Consider the following 27,247-nt stretch of genomic DNA (forward strand, 5'->3'; position numbering starts at 1 on the left):
AGAGAGTGAGACAGTGAATGAGCGAGAAAGGGGAGAGAGAAGAAGAAACATGAAAGTCAAGAGTAAGAGAGAGAAAATGAGCAGAGAGAGAGAGAGAAGGCTTTTCAAAAATGATTCTTGTAGACCTTTTGGGAATTTCTTTTTTCTGTTCCAATGAGCTTATGTAACAAAACACTGGGAAATCATTAACAGCTGGAAGCAGCTGTGCTTAATGAGAGAAATGAATCCACTTTTTGTCATTTTTTTTTAAACACCAAGACACTGACACATCTGCTGCTCTCTCAGGAGCTGTCTGACATTCCTGTCTTCACAGCCCAAGTGAAAGGATGTATGCTCAGTGCATCCCTGCCAACTTCAATGGGGTAAGAATGGATCGGGGCCAGATAAATTGGAATCATAGGTTGGCAGGAAAAACTGGAGCTGAACAGTGGGCTGCCTTTAAAGAAGAGAGAGTTCTGTTGCAGTCAAAGCACATTTCCACGAAGGGGAAAGGTTGGGCAAACAAATCCAGAGTTCTCTGGATGACAAAGGAGGTATGGAATAAGATGAAGAATAAGAAGTGTGCTTATGACAACATGTCAGGTGGATAATACAACTGAGAACTAGGCTGAATATAGAAGGTCCAGAGGGGAATTGAAAAAGCAAGTGAGAAAAGCAACGAGAGAGTATGAGAAGAGACTGGCAGCTAACACAAAAGGGAATCCAAAAGTCTTCTGTAGGCATATAAAACAGTGATAAAAGGGGCGAGGCCAATTAGGGACCAAAGTGGGGATTTATGTATGGAGACAGAGGGCATGGCTGAGGAATTAAATGAATATTTTGCACCTGTCTTTACCAAGGAAGAAGATGCTGTGCAGGTCATGCTGAAAGAGGAGGTCTTTCAGATACTCGAAGGGTTTAAAATTGATAAGGATAAGATATTGGATAGGCTGTCTGTACACAAAGTTGAAAGGCACCAGGACTGGATGAGATGCATCCACGTTTACTGAGGGAAGTGATAGTGGAAATTGTGGAGGCACTGACCATAAATTTTCAGGCTTCCTTAGACTCGGGGACAGAGGTTGGTAGGGTGGGGGATGGTGGCAGTGGTGCCAGAGGACTGGAGACTTGCAAACATTACATCCTTGTTCACTGGCGGGTTGGGGGCTGGTGGTGGTCGGGTCTAGAACCAGGGGACATAGTCTCAGAATAAGGGGCAGATCATTTAGAACTGAAATGAGGAGGAATTTCTTCACTTAGATGGTTGCGAATCTTTGAAATCCCCTGCCCCCAAGAGGGCTCTGGAAGCTCAGTCCTTGAGTAGGTTCAAAACTGAGATTGATAAGTTTCTATGTAAGGGATAAGGGGATAGTGCAGGAAAATGATTTTGAAGTAGATCAGCCATGATCTCATTGGAGGGTGGAGCAGGCTCGAGGGGCTGAATGGCCTACTCCTGCTCCTATTTCTTATGCTCAAAATATAGTGTAAAGGTAAGCTCAGCAACTTCAGGCCACTCACTTTAACCTCGATGGTGGGGAAGCTTCTACAGAACAATAATTCGGGACAAAGTTAATAGTCACTTGGGCAAATGTGGGTTAATTAAGGAAAGCCAGTGAGAATAGCAGGCCAACAACTCATTAATATTGTTGCACAAGGGATGTTATGTGAGCGAGTTAAGTCTTCCATTAATATGAGTAAATGAATTAGGTTTGTGGACAATTAAGAATTGGTTGGATGGACAGTAACCAAGACTGCCCTTTGGCTTCAGCTAGAGGATGCTCTGAGGCAAAAGCTACAGGTACTATTAAAAAAAAAAACAATGGAACACATTGGACTGACCTCTCTTCAGTGGATTCAATGGTCTCCACGGTAGTTTCCATTTTAGTTTCTTCTGTAGGTCTGCCTGCCGTCCCCTCTCTCTCTTCTTTCCTAGCAGAGAGACTGGAAAGAGAAAATACACATCATTTCATCAAGGCAAAGTAGACGTTGGTACAGAGGACAACATATTTACTGGCTTTACCTTTCCAGCTTTTGTTCCCAAGTTACTGTTGATCTTCACTGCTGTGCAGAGCGGAGTTGGGGGAGGACATAAGTTACCACAAAAGCAGTAACAACTGCTTGCATTTACACAGAATCTTAATATAGAAAAACAAGTCCCAGGGAACTTTACAGAGGTGCAATGGACACCAGGACAAAGGAGGAGAAATTTCTATGGCTGATCATTAGCTGAGCTATTGAGGTGGAGTTTGAAGAGGATTTTGAAAGTTGGCTTGTTAACACGGGAACATTTTCTCCCTCCAGACTTTGAGATGAATTTCTGCAAGGGTTCTTCTGGTCGTCCACTATAATTGTGGCAGAAGATATTTATGAATGTGTGAGGAGGAGACCAATTACATTAGCAACATGTGGGGAGGGAGCCAGTTATCAATGGCACTAGTGTATGGGGAGAGGGGTGGATGGCAGCAGAGTATTTGAAGGCAGATAACCATGTGATGAAACCTCCCAGGACACAGATCCCAGGCTTGTGATGTTCCTCAATGCCTTCAGTCTGCTCATTCCTCCTACAATCCCAGTCTTGCTGTGACCCATCCACTATTTCTCAATTTACCTCTGCTGCACGATGAGCTTATCAATAAAAGAAAAGAAGGATCTTAGGATTTTAGGAAGCTCCGACAGGCAATTTTTGGACGGACTTTTAAAGTGGCTCAGTGTTTCATTCACTTCTATGCTTCAGATCAAGCACCGATTGGAACAGTCCAATCAACAGCGACAACAACTTACATTTATATAGCACCTTTAATATAATGAAATGTCCCAAGCTACCTCACAGGAGCATTCTAAAACAAAGTATGACACTGAGAAGATATTAGGTACAGTGTAAAGAGGTTTTAAGAAGTGTCTTAAGGGAGGAAAGTGAGGTAGAGAGGCGGAGAGGTTTAGGGAGAGAATTCCAGAGTTTGGGGCCCAGGCAGCTGAAGGCACGGCCGCCAACAGTGGAGTGATTAAAATTGGGGATGCTCAAGAGGCCAGAATTAGAGGAGCCACAGATACCTCGGAGGGTTGTGGGGTTGGAGGAGATTACAGAGATAGAGAGCAGCAAGGCCACGGAGCGATTTGAAAACAAGAAGGAGAATTTTAAAATCAACATGTTGCTTGACTAATGTAGGTCAGTGAGCACAGGGGGTGATAGGGGAATTGGACTTGGTGCGAGTTAAGACACAGGCAGCAGAGTTTTGGATGACCTCAAGTTTATGGAGGGTAGAATGTGGGAGACCAGCTGGGAGTGCATTGGGATAGTCGAGTCTAGAGGCAATGAAGGCATGAATGAGGGTTTCGGTAGCAGATGAGCCGATACAGAGACATAATCAGGTGATGTTACAGAGGTGGAAATAGGTGGTCTTGATGATGGTGTGAACATGAGGTCAGAAGCTCATCTCAGGGTCAAATGTGACACCCAGGTTGCGAACAGACTGGCTTAATCTCAGACTGTTGCCAGGGAGAGGGATGGAGTTGGTAATTAGGGAATGACGTTTGGAGCAGGCACTGAAAACAAGGGCTTCAGTCTTCCCAATGTTCAACTGGAGGATATTTCTATTTATCTTAGCACTGGATGTCAAATAAGCAGCCTGATAATTTAGTAATGGTGGAGGAGTGGAGAGAGGTGGTGGTGAGGCAGAGCTGGGTGTTGTCGGTGTCCATGTGAAAACTGACACCCTGCCTTCAGATGATGTCGCTGAGGAGCAACATGGGGGCAGAATTTTGCCCCCCGTCAGGCTGGCTGGGTGGGGTGGGTGGGACCTGTTGGGAAGCTGCCTGTGATCGGGGCCGGACTGCGATTTTAAGTGAAACACAAGCGGCGCCTGTGTGGCAGTGCGGGGGAGGAGGGCGAGCACTAACTTCCCGCATGCGCGTGGGTCCTTGCTTCACAATCTCCCTGAGGCGCTGAGCGGCCTCACGGAGATGAAGAGCTTTCCGAAAAAAATAAGAAATATTTTAACAATGTTATAAAACATGTCCCCTCATATGACTCTGTCACATGAGTCGGGACATGTTACAAATGATATTTAAAAAATTTTATTTCATTTTTATTTGATGTTGGAAACCTCAACCCGCCCATGGATGAGGTTTCCAAAAAAAGCGCCTGCCTGTCAACCGTAAGGTTGCACAGCAAAAGATTTGTTCCAATTACCTTGTTAATGGCCTTGTAATGGTGATTCCCATGCGCGCCCATCAACTGAAATATCGCGCGAGTGCTCACTGATGTCGGGATGCTCGCCCAATGTCAACGTGCGTCATGTTACGCTCAAGCGGGTCGGGTGCGCACTCGCCCACCAAGGTAAAAATTCTGCCCTTGTAGATGAGAAATAGGAGGGGTGCCAAGGTTGGATCCTTCGGGGGCATCAGAGGCAACAGCATAGGGGCAGGAAGAGAAGCCATTGCAAATGGTTCCCTGGCTACAATTAGATCGATAAGAATGGAACCACGTGAATCCCACCCAGCTGGACAACAGTGGAGAGGAGGATGGTGTACGAGGTCAACCATGTCAAAGACTGCAGATAGGCCAAGGAGGATGGGGAGGGAAAATTTACCACAGTCACAGTCACATACGATGTCTTTTATGCCAATACTGTGGCAGGGGCAGGAATCAGTTTCCTTGTTTTGCTGAGCTCTGTTGAACTTTCTAGCAATTTCCTTTCCAGGCAAATTTCTGCCAGAGACTGAGGTGACCTGCAAAAGATTTATTTTTAACCCAGAGATGTAGGGATCCTCATCCTTGACACATTTTTGATCAATGGACCACCCAGAATTCAAACTGGGTAAAAATTGGTGTCATCAGGGGACTAAGTGGCAACTTTGAAATTGGTTGTGAAGGCAAATGGCTAACTGTTGGTGCTTTGGGGTCCTTATAAGTATTGTCTAAAGACATAGATGTCTCAAGTATTAGGGATTGTCACAATGGGCAACAGGTTTTTAGCTACCTGTCTGTGCCACTGAGCAAAGTGCATGAGATTCTATAGAGTCTACAGCACAGAAACAGGCCATTGGGCCCAACTGGTCAATGCCAGTGCTTATGTTCCACACGAGCATCCTCCCACCCCCTACTTCATTTCACTATAAAGGCAAATGCTTGTTGCCCTTGTGTTATCATTCAGAAATTAGTGTGCTAGTCTGGCTGCGTACAGGAAAGAGTAACGCAATCGGCAGAATGTTTGGGCCGCACTGAGGTCAGGAGTGGAGGTGGATGGGGTGTAAGAGTGCCAGTCCCAGCTGGTGTGCCGGTTTCCCCATTGCCAGCACCAGCCATGTCAGAGGAGCCAGGTTCGGGGCTCAGGGAGGCTGCCCACTCCTATGGGGTGCAGTCGATTAGGTTCATTAAGAATCGTGTTAAGGGCAGGTAAAGGAGGGATTTTCCAGTCACCCTCCAGACAGGGGGGTGGGGGGTAGTTTAACTATCTGGAGGTGGGCACCATGTGGCATTCTGTGGTGTCGGTGCTCCAGGCAGCCTTACCGGCCCTCCCCACCTGCCTGGGTGCGGTAAAGCCGAAGGTCACCCTGTAGAGGGATTTGAAGTGAAAATTCAGCTCGGTGTGCGCGAGTTGGGTTGACCTACCATGAGCAGCTGCAGCAGCAGCACCAGCAGAAGCAGCAAGTATTCGGCCTCTGATTGGGCGATGCTCGAGGGTCGGTGCCATCTCCTTCATTTCTCGTTTCTGCCCTCTTGCCCATTTCTGTTCCGTCGGATCCCATACACTTTAAAAACAATGGAGAAATAAAAAGGTTCTAATTAAAAGTAATGACCACGTAACGGTCAAGGTGCAGGGACTTGCAAGGGTTAAACAACTGACTTTTTTTATTCATTCTCAGGGTCTGGGCATCGTCGGCAAGTCCAAATCTGAAACCTCTACCACCTAGAACAAGGGCAGCAGGCACATGGGAACACCACCACCAGCAAGAGTCCACTCCTAGTCACTCACCATCCTGACTTGGAAATATATCGGCTGTTCCTTCACTGTCGCTGGGTCAAAATCCTGGAACTCCCTCCCTAACAGTACTGTGGATGTACCTACACCACAGGGACTGCAGCGGTTCAAGAAGGCAGCTCACCACCACCTTCTCAAGGGCAATTAGGAATGGGCAGCAACAAATGCTGGCTTAGCCAGCAATGCCCACATCACACAAAAAATATATTGTTCATCCCTAATTGCCCCAGAGAAAGCAGTGGTGTCACCTTACTTGTAGCTCGGTTCAGCTGAGTGGTTTGCTTGGCCAGTTCAGGGAGCAAGTTGAGTCAGCCACATATGCTGTGGGCCGGGAGTCACAGGCAGGGTGAAGACTGGCGAATTTCCTTTGGAAAGACATGAGCAAACAGACTGGGTTTATATGACAATCCAGTAGTTTCGGCTATTACTGATACTGGCTTTTTATTCCAGATTTATTAAATTAACTGAATTTAAATTTCTCAGCTGCTGTGGTGGGAGTTGAATTAATGTCTCCAGATCGTTTGTTCAGGCCTCTGGATTACTCGTCCAGTAGCATTATCAATTTGCTATTGTACCCATACCATATAAACCTGTTGTAGTTGGGGGTTAACACACTGACCTTTCAACTGTGACCTGGCATAGCTCAGTGAAAACATTGATCTTTCAACCCTTGAACTTGCTCTGAATCCAGCCCTGACACCTATGGCGAACGTCTCCAGTTTTTATTGAGTGAACTAAATTTGTGACAGTCTGAGTCCTGTTCACAGTGGGTGAATGGACAAAGCATCAAACTGCTTGGACTTGAGCACTGATTGGCGTTAGAACTATTAGCGTCAGTCAGAGAGGTTTTATACCTTCCTCGGGGTGCTCGATGCTGAGGTAGGATCTGCGAAGGGTAGCCTGAAACTCATCGGGAAACATGAACAAAACCCATCTACACAATATACAAAGGATGATGCAATTTCCATCTATATACCATTCCTTAGGACATCCCAAATGCCTTTTACAGCCAAGTAAGTGTGTTTGCTTTGAAGTGTTGCAATGTAGGAAAACATGGCAGCTCAACCTGCGCATATCGAGGTCCCATCTCTCTCTCTCTCCCCTCCCCAAATTGATGTAACGCTGGCAGGGTTGCTCAGCAGCCCAACATCATGACCCTGGTCCAGACCACAGCCAGGCAGCTAACGTTACCAAATTAGAGAGCGAGGTAAGTGAAGGAGACGCCTGCCTCAGGTAAAACAGGCTTCCAATACATTATTGCCTGTTCCCGCAGAAACCCAACTTCACAGCCAAGTGTGTTTGTGCAGCTTTGCTCTGGAAAACAGTTCCAACACGGCGCTTTTCGAAAGCGTGTCCAATTTCTCTAAAACATCGCAATCTCATTAATGACGGTGTTCTGATGAGACAAAGCGGGAGAATCTCTCCCTAATGATTTGGTAACTAGGTGACGTGGTTTTCAGATAATCACCAAAACAATGTGAGTGAGGAGAACTTATTATTCAATTTGAAAGAATTATTGTAAGATGGACACCAGGAGAGCCAATAATAGATTCTAAAAAGGAAGTGGATAAATATCTGAAAAAGATTGGAAGTGGTGTGAGAGAAAGGGACAGCTCTTTTAGCAATGTGCCACAGGCACAATGGGCTAAATAGTGCCCTTCAATGTCAAAGAATTAATTGATTCTCTAATGTCACAAAGGAATTATTTTCTGGTCACTGGTCGCAACACTGTTGAATATAACACACTGGGAGTTATTGTGTATAATGCTCCTCCAAGTCTCACAGTCCTGACTTGGAACTATATCACCGTTCCTCCAGTGTTGCTGGGCCAAATTCCTGGACCTGTATTCCTAACAGCAGCACTGCGGGTGGACCCTCACCACAGCGGTTCAAGAAGGCAGCTCACCACCACCTTCTCAAGGGCAATAAGGAATGGGCAACAAATGCTGGCCAGCAACGCTCACATCCCAAAAGGACACAGTTTTTTTAACCTGGCTACTGATGTTAATCCAGCTCCTGTCATTCAGCAGCCCCTCCTCCAGCACCTGTGTTACTGACTGAATCCCCACTCAGAATTATAGAATTGTTCCAGCACAGGGGAGTCCATTCGGCCCATCATGCTCTGAATGAGCAATGCTCCTGGTGCCACTCCCCCACCTTTTCCCTGTAGCCCTGCACATTTTTTCCTTTTCAGTTAACAATCCAATTCCCTTTAGAATGCCTCGATTGAACCTGCCTCCAACACACTCTCAGGCAGCGCATTCCAGGTCCTAACCACTCCCTGCATGAAAAGGTTTCTCCTCCTGCCTCCATTGCTTCTTTTGCCAATTACCTTAAACCTGTGCCCTCTGGTTCTCGATCCTTCCACCAGTGGGAATAATTTTTCCCTATCTATTCTGTCCAGACCCCTCATGATTTTGAATACTTCTATCGAATCTATATTTTGCCTCCAATTGAACCCCCGGCATGTGTAGCCTTTTGGGGAGGAGTTCCAGATTTCTAGTACCTCTTTGTATGAAGCTGTGCTTCCTCCTATAACTGCTAAACAGCCTATCTCTAATCTTAAAGTCATGTCCCTTATTCTGGATTCCACCACCAGGGGAAATAGTGACTCCGTATTGAGCCAATCAAATCCCTTTGATATGGATCAGCCTTTCGAAACTCAAGGACTATAATGGATCTCTGTGGTGGCCCAATGAGGAAAGAGGGAAGGAAAGCTCTTTCTTCCAATTGGCATGCAGCCACCCCCATGGCGTGGCTGCTAGTGCATTTTGGGAAGGACAGCGTCATGCTGGCTTTTAATGCTCGTTTACCCCTTAACATCCTGCCGACTGTCAGTGCTCAGGTAACCCCAAGTCTGCTGGTACCTGTGTACTTTACCTCAGCAAGGAATCTGCATCCCCCCAGCAGCAGGTGGGAAAGGGAAGAGAGAGAAAATTGGGAGACTTATTTTCACCAAACTTTACCTCTGATTGAGAAACCAGACTAATCAAATTTAGGAAAAAATATAGAGAAACACATGGAATTGGAAAATAACGACACACGGGTGAGGGGTAGAGTAGTTCAGTGATTTTGTTACTGGACTACTAATGTAGAAACCTAGGCTAATACTCAAGAATGTGAGTTCAAATCCCACCGTGAGCATTGGAATTATTTAAATAAAAAGCTGGTCTCAGACAAAATGACCGTGAAGCCATCAGATTATTGTTAAAACTCAATGGGTTCACTTGTCGACTTTACCTGGTCTAGGTCTCTTTGTGACTCTAGACCCATGGAAACGTATTGGACTCTTAACTTCCCTCTGAGGTGGCCTGGCAAGACACTCAGATGGACAACAAATGCCAGCGACACCTTCTTCCCAAATAAATGCCAGCCAGCCAGTTAGTCAGTTAGAGAAGATAATTCAGGTTTGATTCTTGAAGACGTTTGTTGGGGATTTTACATTTGGGTCAAGCAGTGAGATTGTTTTGTCTTCTCCTCCCCCTCCCCCTCCCCCCACCACCCCCCACCCCTCCCCCACCATTCAAAGGTCATCTTTTTCTGTCCCCACCCCATCAATCCCACCAAATGTTCCAACTCGCCCTTCAGTTGCTCACTATTGAATGGGTAGCATCAGTAACAGCAGTACATTAACAAGGTCTGACAGTCCCTGAAGTTTCTATCTGCTGCTAAACACAGGAAGGCACTAATCATTATGGAAACACATTGTACATCACCCTGAAAAGATCAATTCCAACTGGGTCAGGATGAGCTGCCGCTTTATCCATCAACGATCACACTCAGTTTTCCCCTCTCTCACACCTGTTCTTTCTCTGACTGCACAACATCAAACAACAACTTGCATGCGTATACCGCCTTCAGCATAATAAAACATCTCACGGTGCCTCACAGGAACGTTAACAGACACAATTCGACACCAAACCAAGTAAGGCAATATTCAGGCCAGGTGCCCAAAAGCTTGGTCAAAGATGTTAGGTTTTAAGGAGCATCTTAAAGGAGGAGAGAGAGGTACTGGGGGTGTGAGTTGTTGTAATTCCAGACCTTAGGGCCCAGACAGTGAAGACTCAACCACCAACGATGGAGCAGTTAAAATCTGGGATGCTCAAAAGGCTAGACTTGGAGGAGTGTAGAAATCTTGAAAGGTTGTTGGTCTGGAGGAGCTTACAGTTTTAAGGAAGGAGTCTCAATCACACACAGTCTCACCCTGACCTAAATATCCTGTCACGTACACAGAGAGTGCCACACAAAATTACACACACACAATCTCACATCATACAATATACACTCATTCAGAACTAAACAATTATCCATTACTCATTCAAACACACACAGACACACAGACACACACACACATATGCACACACACACACACAGTGACGATTGTGGCTAAACACTTAGCATTCCCCTGGCATCAGAATCACAGTCAGTTTGAAGTTAGTTGTTGGATGAAGAAGGTGCCGATGGGCTGTGGGAACAGACTGGGACTATTTGCTTGCATTACAGATACGGACTGATGGGCTGAATGGCCTGTCTCTGTGTTTAAATTCCTATGCATTTCTCTCTTAAAATGGTTAAATAGCAGAGGGAGGAATGTTATACAAAGAGGTTAAATATTACTCGAATAATAATTTCTTGGGTACTCAGAGTAAACATACTGTATACACTCTGGTCTCCATCCGGTACCTATTTACTACCTTTTGGCTGTTCTCTCCCTGATACAGACTCTCTCACATATATAACCTCTCCCTTACATATAGACTCTCTCATAAAGTGCACACATTATTTTTAAAGAAAGGACTTACATTTATGTGGCTCTCTTCATAACCTCAGGACATCCTAAAGCGCCTTACAGCCAATTAAGTATTATGAAGTGTAGTTCCTGTTGTAATGTAGGGAGCGCAGCAGCCAATTGTGGGCCTTGCACCTTCTGACTCAGAGACGAGTCTTCACCATTGTCCACCTTCTCTTGTACTCTGCCGCACACTTATGCTGATATATACATACACTCATATACACAATTGTGCAGTCACTCTGTTTTGCAAACTCTGATGTACACACGTAGATATTTTCAAGTGAAACATGGTTCTAAAGCATTCCTTTTCTCTCAGCAATTCCGATTTTGGGTCTGACACCTTGAAAAGACGATACTAAAATGTTTTCTGCACTATCATCTGTAGAACCATAGAGGTTTGCTGTACTGAAGGAGGCTATTTGGCCCTTTGTGTCTCTGTCGGCCTTTCGCTTGAGCAACCCAACACTGATCCCACTGCTCCAAACGCTTGCCATTTCTGTTTTAACTTTTCTTGAAAAAACAATACAATGGTTTCTGTCTCAACCACTCCCTGTGCAAAGCCTTAGGTGCTGCAACAATTAATCCTCTGTGTAAAGTAACATCTCATAACCCCTCTTCTCACTCCCTCAAGTAACAATTTTAAATTTGGATGCTCCCTTGTCACAGGCAACCCAATCAAAGAAAATAACCTTTCCTTGTTCAGGAACAAACCCCTTCATTTTTAAAAATCTTCCCTGCTCCAGTGAAAATATTCCCAGTATCTATAGTTTCTCCTCAGTTTCACAGTCCTAGTATCCCACTGGTGGATCCACACTGCATGCACTCTATGGATTTAAGTGCTTTTTATAATGGGCAGGACAAAACTGCATCCAGTCATATAGCGATGGCTAATGCTTTGTACCATTGATCTGGTGCCTATCCTCCCAATTATAAAACCCCATGCAGAGACAAGGAAAACTGCAATACCACCACATGACAACTTGGGCACCTTTGCCTGAACTCTCAGACTGTCAGCAGACCTGAACTTCAGAGGATACCATCATTAGCACGATCCATTAATGCGTCCAACGCTGTAGGAGAATTCCCGAAAATTGTCTGGCACAGCAGCAACATCTCGATCTGACCTTCTGATTAACAATACCTTTCTGAATATGACTCCCACACAGACAATCCACAGAAAGGTCGGTCTGAACAAATGCAGTGCGTTACCTTGGCTGCCAGCACTAACGACCTCAAGCGGGAGAACATAGGGCACTGCTCCGGGGAACTCCAGCTGAGCACAGATCCAACTGGGCTGCTGCCTGTCTCGGTGTGGAGTGGGCATGTCGGAGCCCTGCTCCTGTCCAAAGGCTGGAAAGGCACAGGCCCAGGTGTTGGGGGGATTGATCTCATCCAGCACAGCCTCCAGAGCATCACTCAGTCTCCTAGCTCTCATTCTGACAGGATTAAGCAAGCAGAATTCACAGGTCTGGAGGGAGGGGATTGTCCTCTTTAACTGTTAAATAGCAACTAACTGGAGGAGAGCCAGGTTGGGTTCTGTGCACAGTCATTTCACTGACAGTAAGAATCCCAGTCAAAGCATTTTCAGAAATAAAAAATCAGATTTCTTTTCTAGTGAATCTTTGGCTCTTACAGACTGAAGCAAAACATGACAAAAATATTACACACACACACACACGTCACACACACACATCACATACACACACACATTCACGTCTCACACACACACTCACACACATTCACGTCTCACACACACACACACACATCCACGTCACACACACACTCACACACATTCACGTCTCACACACACACACACACACATCACACACACACACACATTCACATCACTCACACACACACACATTCACGTCTCACACACACACTCACACATCCACGTCACACACACACACACACACACATCACACACACACACACACATTCACGTCTCACACACACACTCACACATTCACATCACACACACACATACACATTCACGTCTCACACACACACACACACATCCACGTCACACACATCCACGTCACACACACACACATTCACATCACACACACACACATTCATGTCACACACACACACATTCACGTCACACACACACACATTCACGTCTCACACACACACACACACATCCACGTCACACACACATCCACGTCACACACACACGCACATTCACGTCACACACACACACAAACACATTCACATCACACACACACACTCACGTCACACACACACATTCACGTCACACACACACACACATTCACGTCACACACACACATTCACATACACACACACATTCACGTCACACACACACATTCACGTCACACACACACTCACACACATTCACATCACACACACACATTCACATACACACACACATTCACGTCACACACACACTCACACACATTCACATCACACACACACATTCACATACACACACACATTCACGTCACACACACACACACACATTCATGTCACACACACACATTCACGTCACACACACACATTCACGTCACACACACACACACACACATTCATGTCACACACACACATTCACATCACACACACACATTCACATACACACACACATTCACGTCACACACACTCACACACATTCACATCACACACACACATTCACATACACACACACATTCACGTCACACACACACACACACATTCATGTCACACACACACATTCACGTCACACACACACACACACATTCATGTCACACACACACATTCACGTCACACACACACGCACATTCACGTCACACACACACACACATTCACATCACACACACACACACACATTCACGTCTCACACACACACTCAAGTCACACACACACACACACACACATTCACGTCACACACACACGCACATTCACGTCACACACACACATACACACACACACATTCACGTCACACACACACACACACATTCATGTCACACACACACATTCACGTCACACACACACGCACATTCACGTCACACACACACACACACACACACATTCACGTCACACACACATTCACGTCACACACACACACACACATTCACGTCACACACACATTCACGTCACACACACACACTGGCATACTCAGTCTCTCTTCTACTCACACACTCATTTCGGGAGTTACAATTAATGACAATTGCATTAAAATCAGAGAACGCTCTGGTACAAGGCTATTCGGTCCTTCTACATGTCAGCCACATAGTCTTATTCCACAACCCCTTTGCCTTTAATGCCCCCCCTCCCCCCACCCCGCCTCCGGCTCACGAGTGCAGCCGAGGTCTGGGACCCACTCGAGGTTAGGCCTCAATAATCAGGGTGAAATGTGGGTGGCTGCTTGTTAGGCCTCCAGAAGCAACTTTGATTCCCCTCCTCCACACGCAGGCAGCTTGTTTTTTTTGCCAGGCTTTGAGGGCCACCGATTAGGCCTCAGCCCGGCAGGTGCAGACCTCGATCCATCCTCTCTACTCGCTAATCTCCACATTAGACCCTGAAACTGGGATTAGACCCCTTGCTAACAGATGCAAGGAGAGTTAAAACCTACACGGGTCTGGAGGGGCTTGATAGGGTAGACCCTGAGAGATTGTTTCCACTAAAACACAGGGGGCACAGTCTCAGGATAAGGAGCCAATCATTTAGGACTGCGATGAGGGGAAAGTTCTTCACTCAAAGGGTTGTGAATCTTTGGAATTCTCTACCCCAGAGGATTGTGGATTCTCCATCGTTGAATACATTTAAGACTGGGATAGACAGATTTTTGGTCTCTCAGGGAATTAAGAGATATGGAGAGTGGGCAGGAAAATGGAGTTGAAGCCCAAGATCAGCCATGATCATACTGAATAGTCTCGACAGGCCTAATGCTCCAATTTCTTGTGTTCTTGATGCTGTTTATAGGTGGCCATAATGGAACCAATATGGAGTTGATGTATTTCAAGTCCCCACTGGGGCCTGTGAAACACCAGCGGGTTGGTTCTTATTGCCTGAAAACAAGTGCCACAAGGTCCAATCCCTAGCCCACAATCCCCCACTCCCTTATCTCCCTCAGTCTTTCCTCCCTGTAATAACCAATGTCTGTCTAAGAAGAGGAAAGATTCTGGACAGTATGGAAATTACAACATAGAATGAGGTTGTTTGGTCCATCGCTCCTGCACTAAAGCCAGTCCTTTAACTGGGACTATTGACTCTAAATCTGCTTCCCTATCACTTGACTGGATCCCTGTATGTTAATAAGCACGTGTTGTTTCTCTTCTCCTCTCAGAGAAGGTATGAGAAGAATGTTCCTCACTACAAGGTGATGACTCGGTGGAGGAGAAGCTTATTGAAGACCGTCTCCAGAGGCTTGAGCATGTAATCAAAGCTGACTCTCAAGTGCAGCACTGCGTGACTGCTGCACTGTCAGGAGTGCCGTCTTTCGATTGAGACGTTGAACCAAATTCCCATTTGTGTTCTGGGTGGATGTAAAAGACCCCGTGGCGCTATCTGAAGAACAGGTGAGATCTTCCTGGTGGCCTGTCCAGTATTTAGCCCTCAACCCACACCACAAACAGACCTGGTTATTTCTCTAATTGCTGTTTGTGGGAGCTCGCTGTGTCGAAATCAGTTGCCACGTTTCTTATATTACATTTCAAAAGTACACCATCAGCTGAAGAGTGCTCTGAGACAGGTGAAAGGTTGTGAAGAAGTGATTCCCGATATCGTTCCTGGACGGTCTCACTCCAAATCTGAGCTTATGTCTCTTTGTTTCCCCACCAGAGGAAATGGTTTCTGTGTGTCTGCCCTATCAGATCCTTTGACCATTTTAAACCTGCCAATCAGATCACCCCTTAATCTTCTCAACTCAAAGGAATACAAGAAAACTCGCTCTTATAATTTGTAAGCCTTTAGCAGGAATAGTGTCCACTCAGAATGAGCGAGTGGCCAGAAAATAGGTTTGGTTTGAAAAGCTGGAAACAGGAAATGAAGTGTTGATGGAATGGGGGTGGGTCTACACTCCGGTCTCTCGTTCCTCAGTCACTGCTGGGCTCAGTGTTCCTGGCTTTCCGTCTCTCTTCTTTCAGTTTGCTGCATTTGAAATGATTTCCTTTTTTCTGACTCCACATTTCCTCTTTCCCCATCACTTCTCAAAATCTTGCTCGTGTAGTTTCAAATACCTTTTGTTCTCTCAATATCCTTCCACTGCCTCACTGACATTTGCTTCCTTCGTCATCCACCAGCTTTCTCCGTGTTCCGGCCTTTCAACAGGCCTTTCCCTGGCCATTAGCATTACAGAGTGATATAGACCCCATGAGGTCTCATGGAAGCAGGTCAAACATGGGCAAGGAAACCTCCTGCTGATTACCACATACCACACACCCCACCCCGCCCCCCTCAGCTGATGAATCAGTGCTCCCCCATGTTGAACACCACTTTGAGGAAGCATTGAGGGTGGCAAGGGTGCAGAATGTACTCTGGGTGGGGGACTTCAATGTCCATCGCCAAGAGTGGCTCGGTAGCACCACCACTACCAAGCTGGCCGAGTCCTAAAGGACATAACTGCAAGACTTTGTCTGCAGTTGGTGGTGAGGGAACCAACACGAGGGAAAAACGTACTTGACCTCATCCTCACCAACCTGCCAGCCACAGGAGCCGCACCAGGCACACCTAAATATGAGGTGGCAACCTGGTGAAGCTACAACACAGGACCACTTGCATGCCAAACAGCATAAGCAGCGAGTGATAGACAGAGCTAAGTAACCCCACAACCAACGGATCAGATCTAAGCTCTACAGTCCTGCCACATCCAGTTGTGAATGGTGGTGGACAATTAAACAACTCACTGGAGGAGGAGGCTCCACAAATACCCCCATCCTCGATGATGGAGGAGCCCAGCACATCAGTGCAAAAGATAAGGCTGAAGCATTTGCCACGATCTTCAGCCAGAAGTGCTGAGTGGATGATCCATCTCGGCCTCCTCCAGAGGCCATCCAGGAAATCACTGCAGGAGTTCCTCAGGGTCATGTCCTAGGCCTAACCATCTTCAGCTGCTTCATCAATGACCTTCCTTCCATCATAAGGTCAGAAGTGGGGATGTTCACTGATGATTGCACAATGTTCAGCACCATTTGCGACTCCTTAGATACTGAAGCAGTCCATGTCCAAATGCAGTCAGACCTGGACAATATCCAGGCTGACAAGTGGCAAGTAACATTCGCGCCACACAAGTGCCAGGCAATGACCATCTCCAACAAGAGAGAATCCAACCACTGGCCCTTGACATTCAATGGCATTACCATCACTGAATCCCCCATTATCAACATCCTGGGGGTTACCATTGACCAAAAACTGAACTGGACTAGCCATATAAATACCGCTTGCCTGGATGAGTGCAGCTCCCACAACACTCAAGAAGCTTGACACCATCCAGAACAAAGCAGCCTGCTTGATTGGTACCCCTTCCACAAACTTTCACTCCCTCCACTAATGACACACAGTAGCAGCAGTGTGTACCATCTACAAGATACACTGCAGAAACTCACCAAGGTTCCTTAGGCAGCACTTTTCAAACCCATGACCACTATCATCTAGAAGGACAAGGGCAGCAGATAGGTGGGAACACCACCACCTGGAAGTTCCCCTTCAAGCCACTCACCATCCTGACTTGGAAATATATCACTGTTCCTTCACTGTCGCTTGGTCAAAATCCTGGCACTCCCTCCCTAACAGCACTGTGGGTGTACCTACAACACATGGACTGCAGTGGTTCAAGAAGGCAGCTCACCACCACCTTCTCAAGGGCTATTAGGGATGGGCAATAAATGTTGGCCCAGCCAGCGACACCCACACCTCGTAAATGAATTTTTAAAAATGAGGCCAGTTTGTACATCGTGTACGTTCAGTCTCCTTGAAGGAGTTATCCAATTAGACGCACTCCCCCACTCTGTCTCCACAGCCCTGCAAATTATATTTTTTAATCAGGTATTTATCCATTTCCCTTTAGAACGTTATTATTGAATCTGCTTCCACTGCTCTTTCAGGAAATTCCCAACAATTCATTTCCCCTTTTGAATTTTTTATCTTAAATTCAACCCACACCTCCTCTCTGACAACCTCCCTGACCCTTGCACCTCCTTCTTTCCCCTCAGTTTGTTTAACCCTATTAAGGGGCTCATTTTGGCACCAGTTCCCTGATTCTGACAAAGGGTCTACACTGATCATTGGCCCAGAATTCCCCGAAAGATGCACTTAAGGAATAGCACTAGCTTGGCCCAGTTTCAATGGGAGGCCCATCAAATAAACGGCTAGCCCCTCAAGCATTCAGGCAAAACTCCTGCAAAATCAACTTCGATGGGCTGGACACCGTGTCCGGGCGCTCGAAAACCACCTCTCCCACCAGGTCTTGTTTTCTCAGCTGTCAAATTGCCAGCGTCCCAGGCAAGACAAAGAAAACACTTCAAAGGTACAAGTTCTCCTTGAAGAGCGGCAGCATTGGCATTAATGACTTGGGAGGAGCTTGCTACCAATTGTTCCAAATGGCAACAACTTGTCTGTCAACATCTGCATCACACTTTGAGTCACAATGTCTTAATGGTGAGGCAGAGCAGTGACAGAGAAGGGAAGAAAAGGAAGCAAATCCTATGCTCCGGATCGCACTGCCTCATGGGATGTCCTGCCTCATGTGCCCAAGGATCTGCGGGTCAAGAACTGGCCTGTCCAGTCACACGAAGACCCACGGCAGGAACTCGCGGCCCTGAGTAGATGTCATCCTCGAATTGAGAAGGATGGTGTAAAAAAAGCAGAGGAAATTCCAGCACAAATCACTTCCACCTATTTGTAAGCTAAACTCCAGTTTCCTCAACCTTTTGTGCCAATTTCATGAAACCTCTCCCAGAACTGTCCACTACTTAATAGCATAACTCCACCCCATGCAAAGGACCAATAAACACAAATTTCCTGCATTTACACCAGTGCTGAGCAGGTGCAAATTTACCCCATGAAACTTTTGGCCTTATTGAACCCCAACTCAAATCCTGGTGTTTTCTGGTGATTTATTTTAAAGTAATTTTCTTAAAGATTATTCCCTGACTGTGATCCACACTTTTTATCGGGATCTTTCACCACATTTTCATGACACCAGAATAAGTTATGTTAAAAATGATAAATTTGTCATTTCCACAATTGGATTTTCTCAAGCACGCTGTGCCCGATGTACAGACATGTGAGCTTTATGTCTTTACATTAATTTTCATACAGAGAAGGAAACTGTTGTGATTTTCCCATGGATGTCATTGTTTACATTGAACTCCACTTGTTTAGGTTCCGCCTTATCCTACTGCCACAAAGCACAAAAGGAGGCCATTCTGCCCATCATACCCATTGGAAAGGTGTCTGTGCTCCTCCAGTTCTGGCCCTTACACCACCCCGATTTTCATTATTGGCAGCTGTGCCTTTACTTTTCTAGGCCCTAAGCTCTGGAATTCCTTCTCTAAACCTCTTCAACTCTGCACCGCCCTCTCATCCTTTTATGATGCTCCTCAAAACCTCGCACCTTGGCCGAGCCTTTGGTCATTTTTCCTAATGTCTCCAACTCGCTCACTCGGTGTCAGATTTTGTTTGATAAAGTTCCCTGGGAATCACCTTGGGATGTTTTACAATGTTAAAGATGCTACATAAATCCAAGTTGTTGTTGCAGTCCCGCTCCTCCACATTTTTCCCCCATAGCCTGGAGAATTTTCAGGCAGTGCGTTCCAGCGCCAATAAAAGTTTCAGGCAATTTTGGCGAGTTGCTGATGACAGCAAGAATTTCAGTGTGAACCTGAGGGAACTCAAGGCCAAAGTTACGTCGCCTTTCCCTTGGCTAGTACTCCTGGTATTTTTTCGGACAGCGTCAACTCAGTTCCCAATTAATTCACAACTAAAACACACGCGGAAAAACTGCCCATCCTGTGGCACTGAAAGATCTTCACTTCCAATATTTCCAAAAGAAGCAGATAAAACTGCATGCCAAGGAGCTCAAATCCCACCTTGGCAACTGGAAAATTTAAATTCAGTTCATTCAATAAATCTGGAATATAAAGCTCGTATAATGACGGTGACCACATTACTGGATTGTCCTAAAGGCCCATCTGGTTCACTAATGGCCTTCAGGGGAGGTCATCTGCTGTCCTTACTCGGTCTGGCCTACACATGACTCCAGACCCACAGCAATGTGCTCGGCCCTTAACTGCCCCCTGAAACGGCCTAGCAAGCCATTCAGTTGTATATAAGGACCGACAATAAATGGCTGCCCTGCCAGCGACTCTCGCCTCCCGTGAGTGAATGAAAAATAACCTACAACCAACGTCATGTCAAAGGAAACCTTAACTGAAGGAGTGCAGCGGAGGGCGGGTGATGGAAACTATCCCGCTGAGGGAGTAGCAGGTTCCTGAGCCAGGTTAGCTCTGCAGGAAAGAGGGAGCTTTTCTTACACCCGGGAGTGTCATACCTGACCTGGGAGCGCTCGATGTTGTCAACAGGTACTGGTATGGAAAAGTGTTCCATTTATAAGAAAAACATCCCTCTCTCTGACAGAGGTGGGGGGGTAGGGCAGGGGGTAAGGGTGGGGGTGGGGGTGGGGGTGGGAGTGGAATTAAAAACAGGAGAACTGAGTGAACCATTTCAATTTCAATTCAAGGAGGCAATGAGCCAGCACTCACTATTTGTGATCAGTGTGCAGAACGTGGAGATTATTTTCCAACAAATGACAGGACTTCAGAGTGAAAGTAGGAACTTTCATCGAAGACCTGCTCAAATTCACCCTCACCCGCCCCAGCGGGGTGGAATTCAGAGTGTTCTCTCCCTCCAACCACAAACTCCACACCGATGTTGCAACAGCAAAACCTTGAATTTATGTACCGCCTTCAAGGTTACAAAACATCTCAAGGGACTTCACAAGAGTGAATATTAAACAAAATTTAAGACTGAGAGAGTGAATATTAAAGGCAGTGACTAGTGGGGTACCGCAGGGATCGGCGCTGGGACCCCAGCTATTCACAATATCTATTAATGATTTAGATGAGGGAACTAAATATTATACCTCCAAATTTGCAGATGACACAAAGCTGGGTGGGAGGGTGAGCTGTGAGGAGGATGCAGAGATGCTTCAGTGTGATTTGGACAAGCTGAGTGAGTGGGCAAATGCATGGCAGATGCAGTATAATGTGGATAGATGTGAGGTTATCCATTTTGGTAGCAAAAACAGGAAGGCAGTTTATTATCTGAATGGCTATAAATTGAGAGAGGGGAATGTGCAACGAGACCTGGGTGTCCTCGTATACCAGTCACTTAAGGTAAGCATGCAGGTGCAGCAGGCGATAAAGAAGGCAATTGGTATGTTGGCCTTCATAGCCAGAGGATTCGAGTACAGGAGCAGGGATGTCTTGCTGAAATTATACAGGGTCTTAGTGAGACCACACCTGGAATATTGTATGCAGTTTTGGTCTCTTTATCTGAGGAAGAATGTTCTTGCTATAGAGGGAGTGCAGCAAAGGTTTACCAGACTGATTCCTGGGATGGCGGGACTGACATATGAGGAGAGATTGAGTTGGTTAGGATTATATTCGCTGGAGTTCTGAAGAATGAGGGGGGAATCTCATAGAAGCCTATAAAATTCTAACAGGACTAGACAGGGTAGATGCAGGAAAGATGTTCCTGATGGTGAGGGAGTCCAGAACCAGGGGTCACAGACTGTGGATACGGGCAATTTCTGGTGATAGACTGTCCACCAATATCCATTACAAGCCCACCGACTCCCACAGCTACCTCGACTACAGCTCCTCACACTCCGCTTCCTGTAAGGACTCCATCCCACTCTCTCAGTTCCTTCACCTCCGTCGCATCTGTTCTGATGATGCCACTTTAAAAAACAGTTCCTCTGACATGTCCTCCTTCTTCCTTAACCAAGGTTTTCCACCCACGGTGGTTGACAGGGCCCTCAACCGTGTCCGGCCCATCTCCTGCGCATCCACCCTCACACCTTCCTCTCCCTCCCAGAAACATGATAGGGTCCCCCTTGTCCTCACTTATCACCCCACCAGCCTCCGCATTCAAAGGATCATCCTCCACCATTTCCGCCAACTCCAGCATGATGCCACCACCAAACACATCTTCCCTTCACCCTCCCTGGCGGCATTCCATAGGGATCGTTCCCTCTGTGACACCCTGGTCCACTCCTCCATCACCCCCTACACCTCAACCCCCTCCCACAGCACCTTCCCATGCAACCGCAGAAGATGCAACACCTGCCCCTTTACTTCCTCTATCCTCACCGTCCAAGGGCCCAAACACTCCTTTCAAGTGAAGCAGCATTTCACTTGCACTTCCCTCAACTTACTCTACTGCATTCGTTGCTCCCAATGCAGTTTCCTCTACATTGGAGAGAAACGCAGACTGGGTGACCGCTTTGCAGAACACCTTCGGTCTGTCCGCAAACATGACCCAGACCTCCCTGTCGCTTGCCATTTCAACACACCACCCTGCTCTCATGCCCACATGTCCATCCTTGGCCTGCTGCATTGTTCCAGTGAAGCTCAACGTAAACTGAAGGAACAGCACCTCATCTTCTGACTAGGCACTTTACAGCCTTCCAGACTGAATATTGAGTTCAACAATTTTAGATCATGAACACTCCCCTCCATCCCCACCCCCTTTCCGATTTTCCCTTTCCTTTTTGTTTTTTCCAATAATTTATATAGATTTTTCTTTTCCCACCTATTTCCATTATTTTTAAATGTATTTCCATCCATTGTTTTATCTCTACCTTTTAGCCTATTTCGATCCCTTCACCCCACCCCACCCCCACTAGGGCTATCTGTACCTTGCTCGTCCTGCTTTCTATCCTTAATTAGCATATTCCTTTAGATAATATCACCACCTTCAACACCTCTTTGTCCTTTTGTCTGTGACATCTTTTGGTTATCTCCACCTATCACTGGCCCTCTGTCCAGCTCTACTTGTCCCACCCTCCCCTTAAAACCAGCTTATATTTCACCTCTTTTCTATTTTTACTTAGTTCTATTGAACGGTCATTCGGACTCGAAACGTTAACTGTGTCCCTCTCCGCAGATGCTGCCAGACCTGCTGAGTTTTTCCAGGTATTTTTTGTTTTTGTTTTGGATTTCCAGCATCTGCAGTTTTTTGCTTTTATCGCAGAATTCATCAGCCTGTTTCACATCTTGCCTGATTTCTTCCTCGGTGAACTCAAGAGCAAAGATAATCAAGCAGACTGCAAACAGGAGCCAAGTCACCATCACCTGACTCATACCCAACGTACGAATCACTCTCTTTAACCTCGCTGTGTAATGGTGGGGTGGGGCGGGCGAGAGTGGAGTATAAACTGCAGCATTATCGCTGATTATCTTTGCCATGTTGCATCACAGAGTAGTGAGGTCCGGTCGGTCACCTGAAGCCACCGATTTCCTGTTGCACTGGAAGGTGGGAATATTCTTTCCCTCCGAGGGTTGTGAGTCTTTGGATCGCTCTTCCTCAAAAGGCCAGTGGGAGCAGAATCTTTGAATATTTTTAAGGCAGAGATGGACAGATCCTTGATAAGCAAGGGGGTGAAAGGTTAGCGCAGGTAGGCAGGGATTTGGATTTGGGGTTAATATCAGATCAACCGTGATCTGATTGAATGGCGGAGCAGGCTCGAGGGGCCGAGTGGTCTACTCCTGATCCTAATTCGTATGTTCGTATGGAGAGAGATAGAGCCGGAGAAACAGCCAGAGGCATCATAACAGGGGGGAAGGGTTTAGACACATACGGCACCAGGAGGGGAGGCCATTCAGCCCACCATGTGTGCGCCTGCTTTTTGAAGTGGTGAACCAATTTGCCCCACTCCACCCTGCTCCTTCCAACTTTTCAAGTCCGTTGGGAATTCTCTTTTCAATGTTACTATAGAACCTGCGTCCATATTTCAAGCAGCACACTCCAGATCACAACAACTCACTGAATAAAAGAATGTTTCCTCATGTTACCTCTGATTCCGTTGTCTTAGATCTGCGTTATCTGCTTACTGACTCCCTTGCCACTAGACACTGTTTCTCCTTATTTAGTCTGTCAAAAGCCCCCATCATTTTGAATGCCTCTGTTAAATCTCCCCTTGACCTTCCCTGCTCTAAGGAGAATAATCCCAGCTTCTCCAGTCTCTCCACGTAACTGAAGTCCCTCATCCCTGGTACCACTCCTGTAAATTCCTCTGCACCCTCTCCAAGGGGCCTGAACTTCCTCCCTGAAGGATGCTCTCCAGATCTGAACACAACACCCCAGCTGAGGCCTAACTCATAATTTAGAAAGATTTGGCAGAATCTCTTTGCTATTGTGCTCGACTCCTCTACTAATAAAACCAAGGATTCCATCTGCTTTTAAACATCCTTCTCAACTCGTCCTGCTGCTTTTAATAAAGAAAGGACATCAAACTTAAGCAACAAAATGGATGGCAGGACAGAGAAATTTGGTCTTTAGGTATAGGCTAAAGAAGTGGGTAGGACCCGAAGAAAAGGCAAATAGAATCTGACGGGGTAAAATGCAGGAATACGGATGTTATTTGTTAAAGATTTTAGGTTTGTAGTTCGTAACTGTTTTACAGTTGGGAACATAGCAGAAGTTGCCTTTAGAGATTGCCCCACCATTCAGTAAGATCATCGCTGCTCTGACTGTCGTCTTAACTGACTTTCCTGTTTGACCCCATAATCCTTGACTTCCTTGTCAATGAAAACTCTGTCCAACTCAGCCTCGAATATATTCCATGACCCAGCAACGATGAATGTTTTGGACACCTCAGAAGAGACTGGGCATCGAAGGGATGGTTGAGGTCCCTGTTCCCAGTTTCTATTTCACTGTCGGTAGCCCATCTTTCAGGCAAGCTGTTTGAGGGAGGAGACCATTGAAAATTGCCCCACCTAAAGAGACAATTAGATCATTCCCTTTAAAAAGAAAAGAGAAATATTTAGGGGTAACTGGGATCAACTAAATTAATTCTTTGAGTTTGTTGCAGGAATGTTCTACAATTTTAAGGACCTCCTGGGCTGGGTTCCGAGCACTACTTAGAAGACAGGATTTTATTTAATCGTTCATGGGGTATGGATGTTGTGTGTAAGCCTGCATTTGTTGTCAATCCCTAATTGCCCTATGAACCATGTATTTCAGAGGGCAGTTAAGACTTGACCACCTTACTGTGGATTTGGAGTCACATGTGGACCAGACATCCTTCACTGAAGGGCATTTTTACAACATCCAATAATAGTTCCTTGGTCACCATTACTAAGACTAGCTTCAATTCTAAATTTCTTTTTATCATCAATTGAATTTAATTTCCATCAGCAGCTGTGGTGGGATTTGACCCCAGAGCAGTAACCTGAGCCTCTGGGTTACTGGCCTGGTGACATTACTGCGATATCACCATCTCCACCTGCGAACGGAGAAGAGCCTGAATGTTATGAAGAAACCAGACCGGTTGAAAAGAAAACAATGTGGAATAAAACCCATTGCCAAAAAAACACATTTTGGAGTAGATATTTTTAGCCACTCTGTTGTGTTTTTTTTGTTCTGAGGTAGATGCTGCCTTTTGAAAAAGGTAAACTTGTTTATACAGCATGACAAATTGTCTTTAGGGGGAATTATCAAAGAGTGCTTAAAATATACCACACTTAATGGTTCCAGTGAGATTGGACATCTTAATTAGGACATATTAATTAAAGATATTTAAATAAACAACCATTGCAGCTCACGCCCTTGTGAGTAACCTTTATGGAGGTTTTTCTCATCTTCCCTCACATTCCCTCTCCGCTGTGTTTTAAATCATTAACTTCTACGCAAGGATTTAAACTGAGGGGTCAAGAATGAGGCGCCATGGATACAAAAAGAAAGCCTGGCATTTCTGTAGCACCTTTCACAGCTTCGGGATGTGCCAAGGTACCCTCGGGCCAATGGAGTATTTTTAAAAAGTATCCACTCTTGCAGCAAAGGAACCAATTTGTGCGCAATGAACTCCAAAACAGCAAAGCAATAATGACCATATAATCTATTTATAGTGATGGCGATTGAGGGATAAACATTGTCCAGTCCACCAGGGATAACACCCCAGCTCTTCTCTGAAGTAGTGTCGAGGGATCTTTAAAATCCACCCAAGAGGGCAGGTGGAGCCTCGGTTTACCATGTCATCCAAAAGATAGCACCTCTGACAGTGCAGCCCTCCCTCAGCGCTACAAAGTGTCGGTCTCGAGTTTTTCCAAGTGGGGCTGGTCCACTCACAGCTTTCTGGCTCAGAGCTGCCCACCGAGTCCTCAGTTTACAAGGTTAAAGGCAAGAGATTTAGAACAGAGGGCAGGGAAAATGTGAGAAGTTGTGGGGCTGTGGGAGTTAGAGATCAAAGCAGAATATCAATGTTTGAGATGATGTTGGAGTGGGAGATGAAGGGAATGGGAGGATAGTGGAATAAATGTGATTAGAACTATTTGTTCATCTGGAGCATGAACGCAGAAATGGTCTGGTTGCACACTGTAATCTATATATTATCCTGAGAGGGCAGTGGAAGCAAATAGGAACATTGAGAAGGGAATTGGATGAAGTTTGATGGGGAAAGAAATTAAAGGATTGCGGGAAAAGGGAAGGGAAGTGATTGGTAGCTCAGCCAAAGAGCTGGCACAGGCACGATGGGCCAAATAGCCTCCTTCGGTGCTGCATCATTCTGTGATTCTATATACAATTCTCTTGTGGGGTAACATCAAGCAAACAATTTTTTTTTCCCACAGATTCATCTTCTACAAGAGATGCAAACAGTTCAAGCACTTTGGTGCTGTGTGTGGTCGTCACAGCAATGATAAAGGTGTGTTTATTGCTGTAAATGTACAGGTAACGTGACACAACAGGGGGCAGAAACAAGGCCTCGTTGTGCCAGTATGTTAGGAATGTAAGACGAGTGCAAAAAGGACAAGCTTCAGGGATTTAACATGTTACAATCTAAAGATGATTGGCAAATGTTCGACGCGAGATTGAGTCATTTCTTCAGGTGGCCCTGGTGTTAGCCGAAAATAGGGATCAGATCCTTTAACCATGTAAATGAGAGGGCCAAGCCTGATTTAGGGCCCCTCAGAGAAATTCGAGTGCAGGTTCTGGGCCTTTCCTGGCCAGCAGGGTTCTTTAGTGGTTGCTAAGGCCCAAACATCAGCAGTTAACTACCACAAACGTTTAAGAATCATTATTTTGTGTGTGTGTACGTCTGTCTGTCTCTCCATCTGTGTCTGTGTGTGTTTGTGTATATGTGTATGTCTGTGCATGTGTGTGTCTGTGTGTGTTTGTGTATATGTGTGTCTGTCTCTCCATGTGTGTGTGTGTCTGTCTGTGTGTGTCTGTGCATGTTTGTGTATATGTGTGTCTGTGTCTGTGTGTATTTGTGTATCTCTGCCTCTCCATCTGTGTGTGTGTCTGTGCGTGTTTGTGTATGTGTGTGTCTGTGTCTGTG

The 27,247-nt window shown here is 46.0% G+C and overlaps 1 protein-coding gene across 1 annotated transcript in view; it reads right to left on the reverse strand.

Moving 5' to 3' along the window:
- LOC144689960 (regulator of G-protein signaling 17-like) overlaps positions 1 to 27,247 on the reverse strand; it is an 81,359-nt gene that overhangs the window by 28,552 nt on the left and 25,560 nt on the right. Inside the window, exons 2-3 of the mRNA XM_078557487.1 lie at positions 5,591 to 5,730; positions 1,819 to 1,920 (exon numbers count right to left, since the gene is read on the reverse strand). Coding sequence (XP_078413613.1) covers positions 1,819 to 1,920; positions 5,591 to 5,727 — 239 coding nt within the window. The 5' untranslated portion in view covers positions 5,728 to 5,730. The remainder of the gene's footprint in view (positions 1 to 1,818; positions 1,921 to 5,590; positions 5,731 to 27,247) is intronic.

The sequence above is a fragment of the Cetorhinus maximus genome, chromosome 14, assembly GCF_964194155.1.
Source record: "Cetorhinus maximus chromosome 14, sCetMax3.hap1.1, whole genome shotgun sequence".
NCBI lineage: Eukaryota > Metazoa > Chordata > Chondrichthyes > Lamniformes > Cetorhinidae > Cetorhinus > Cetorhinus maximus.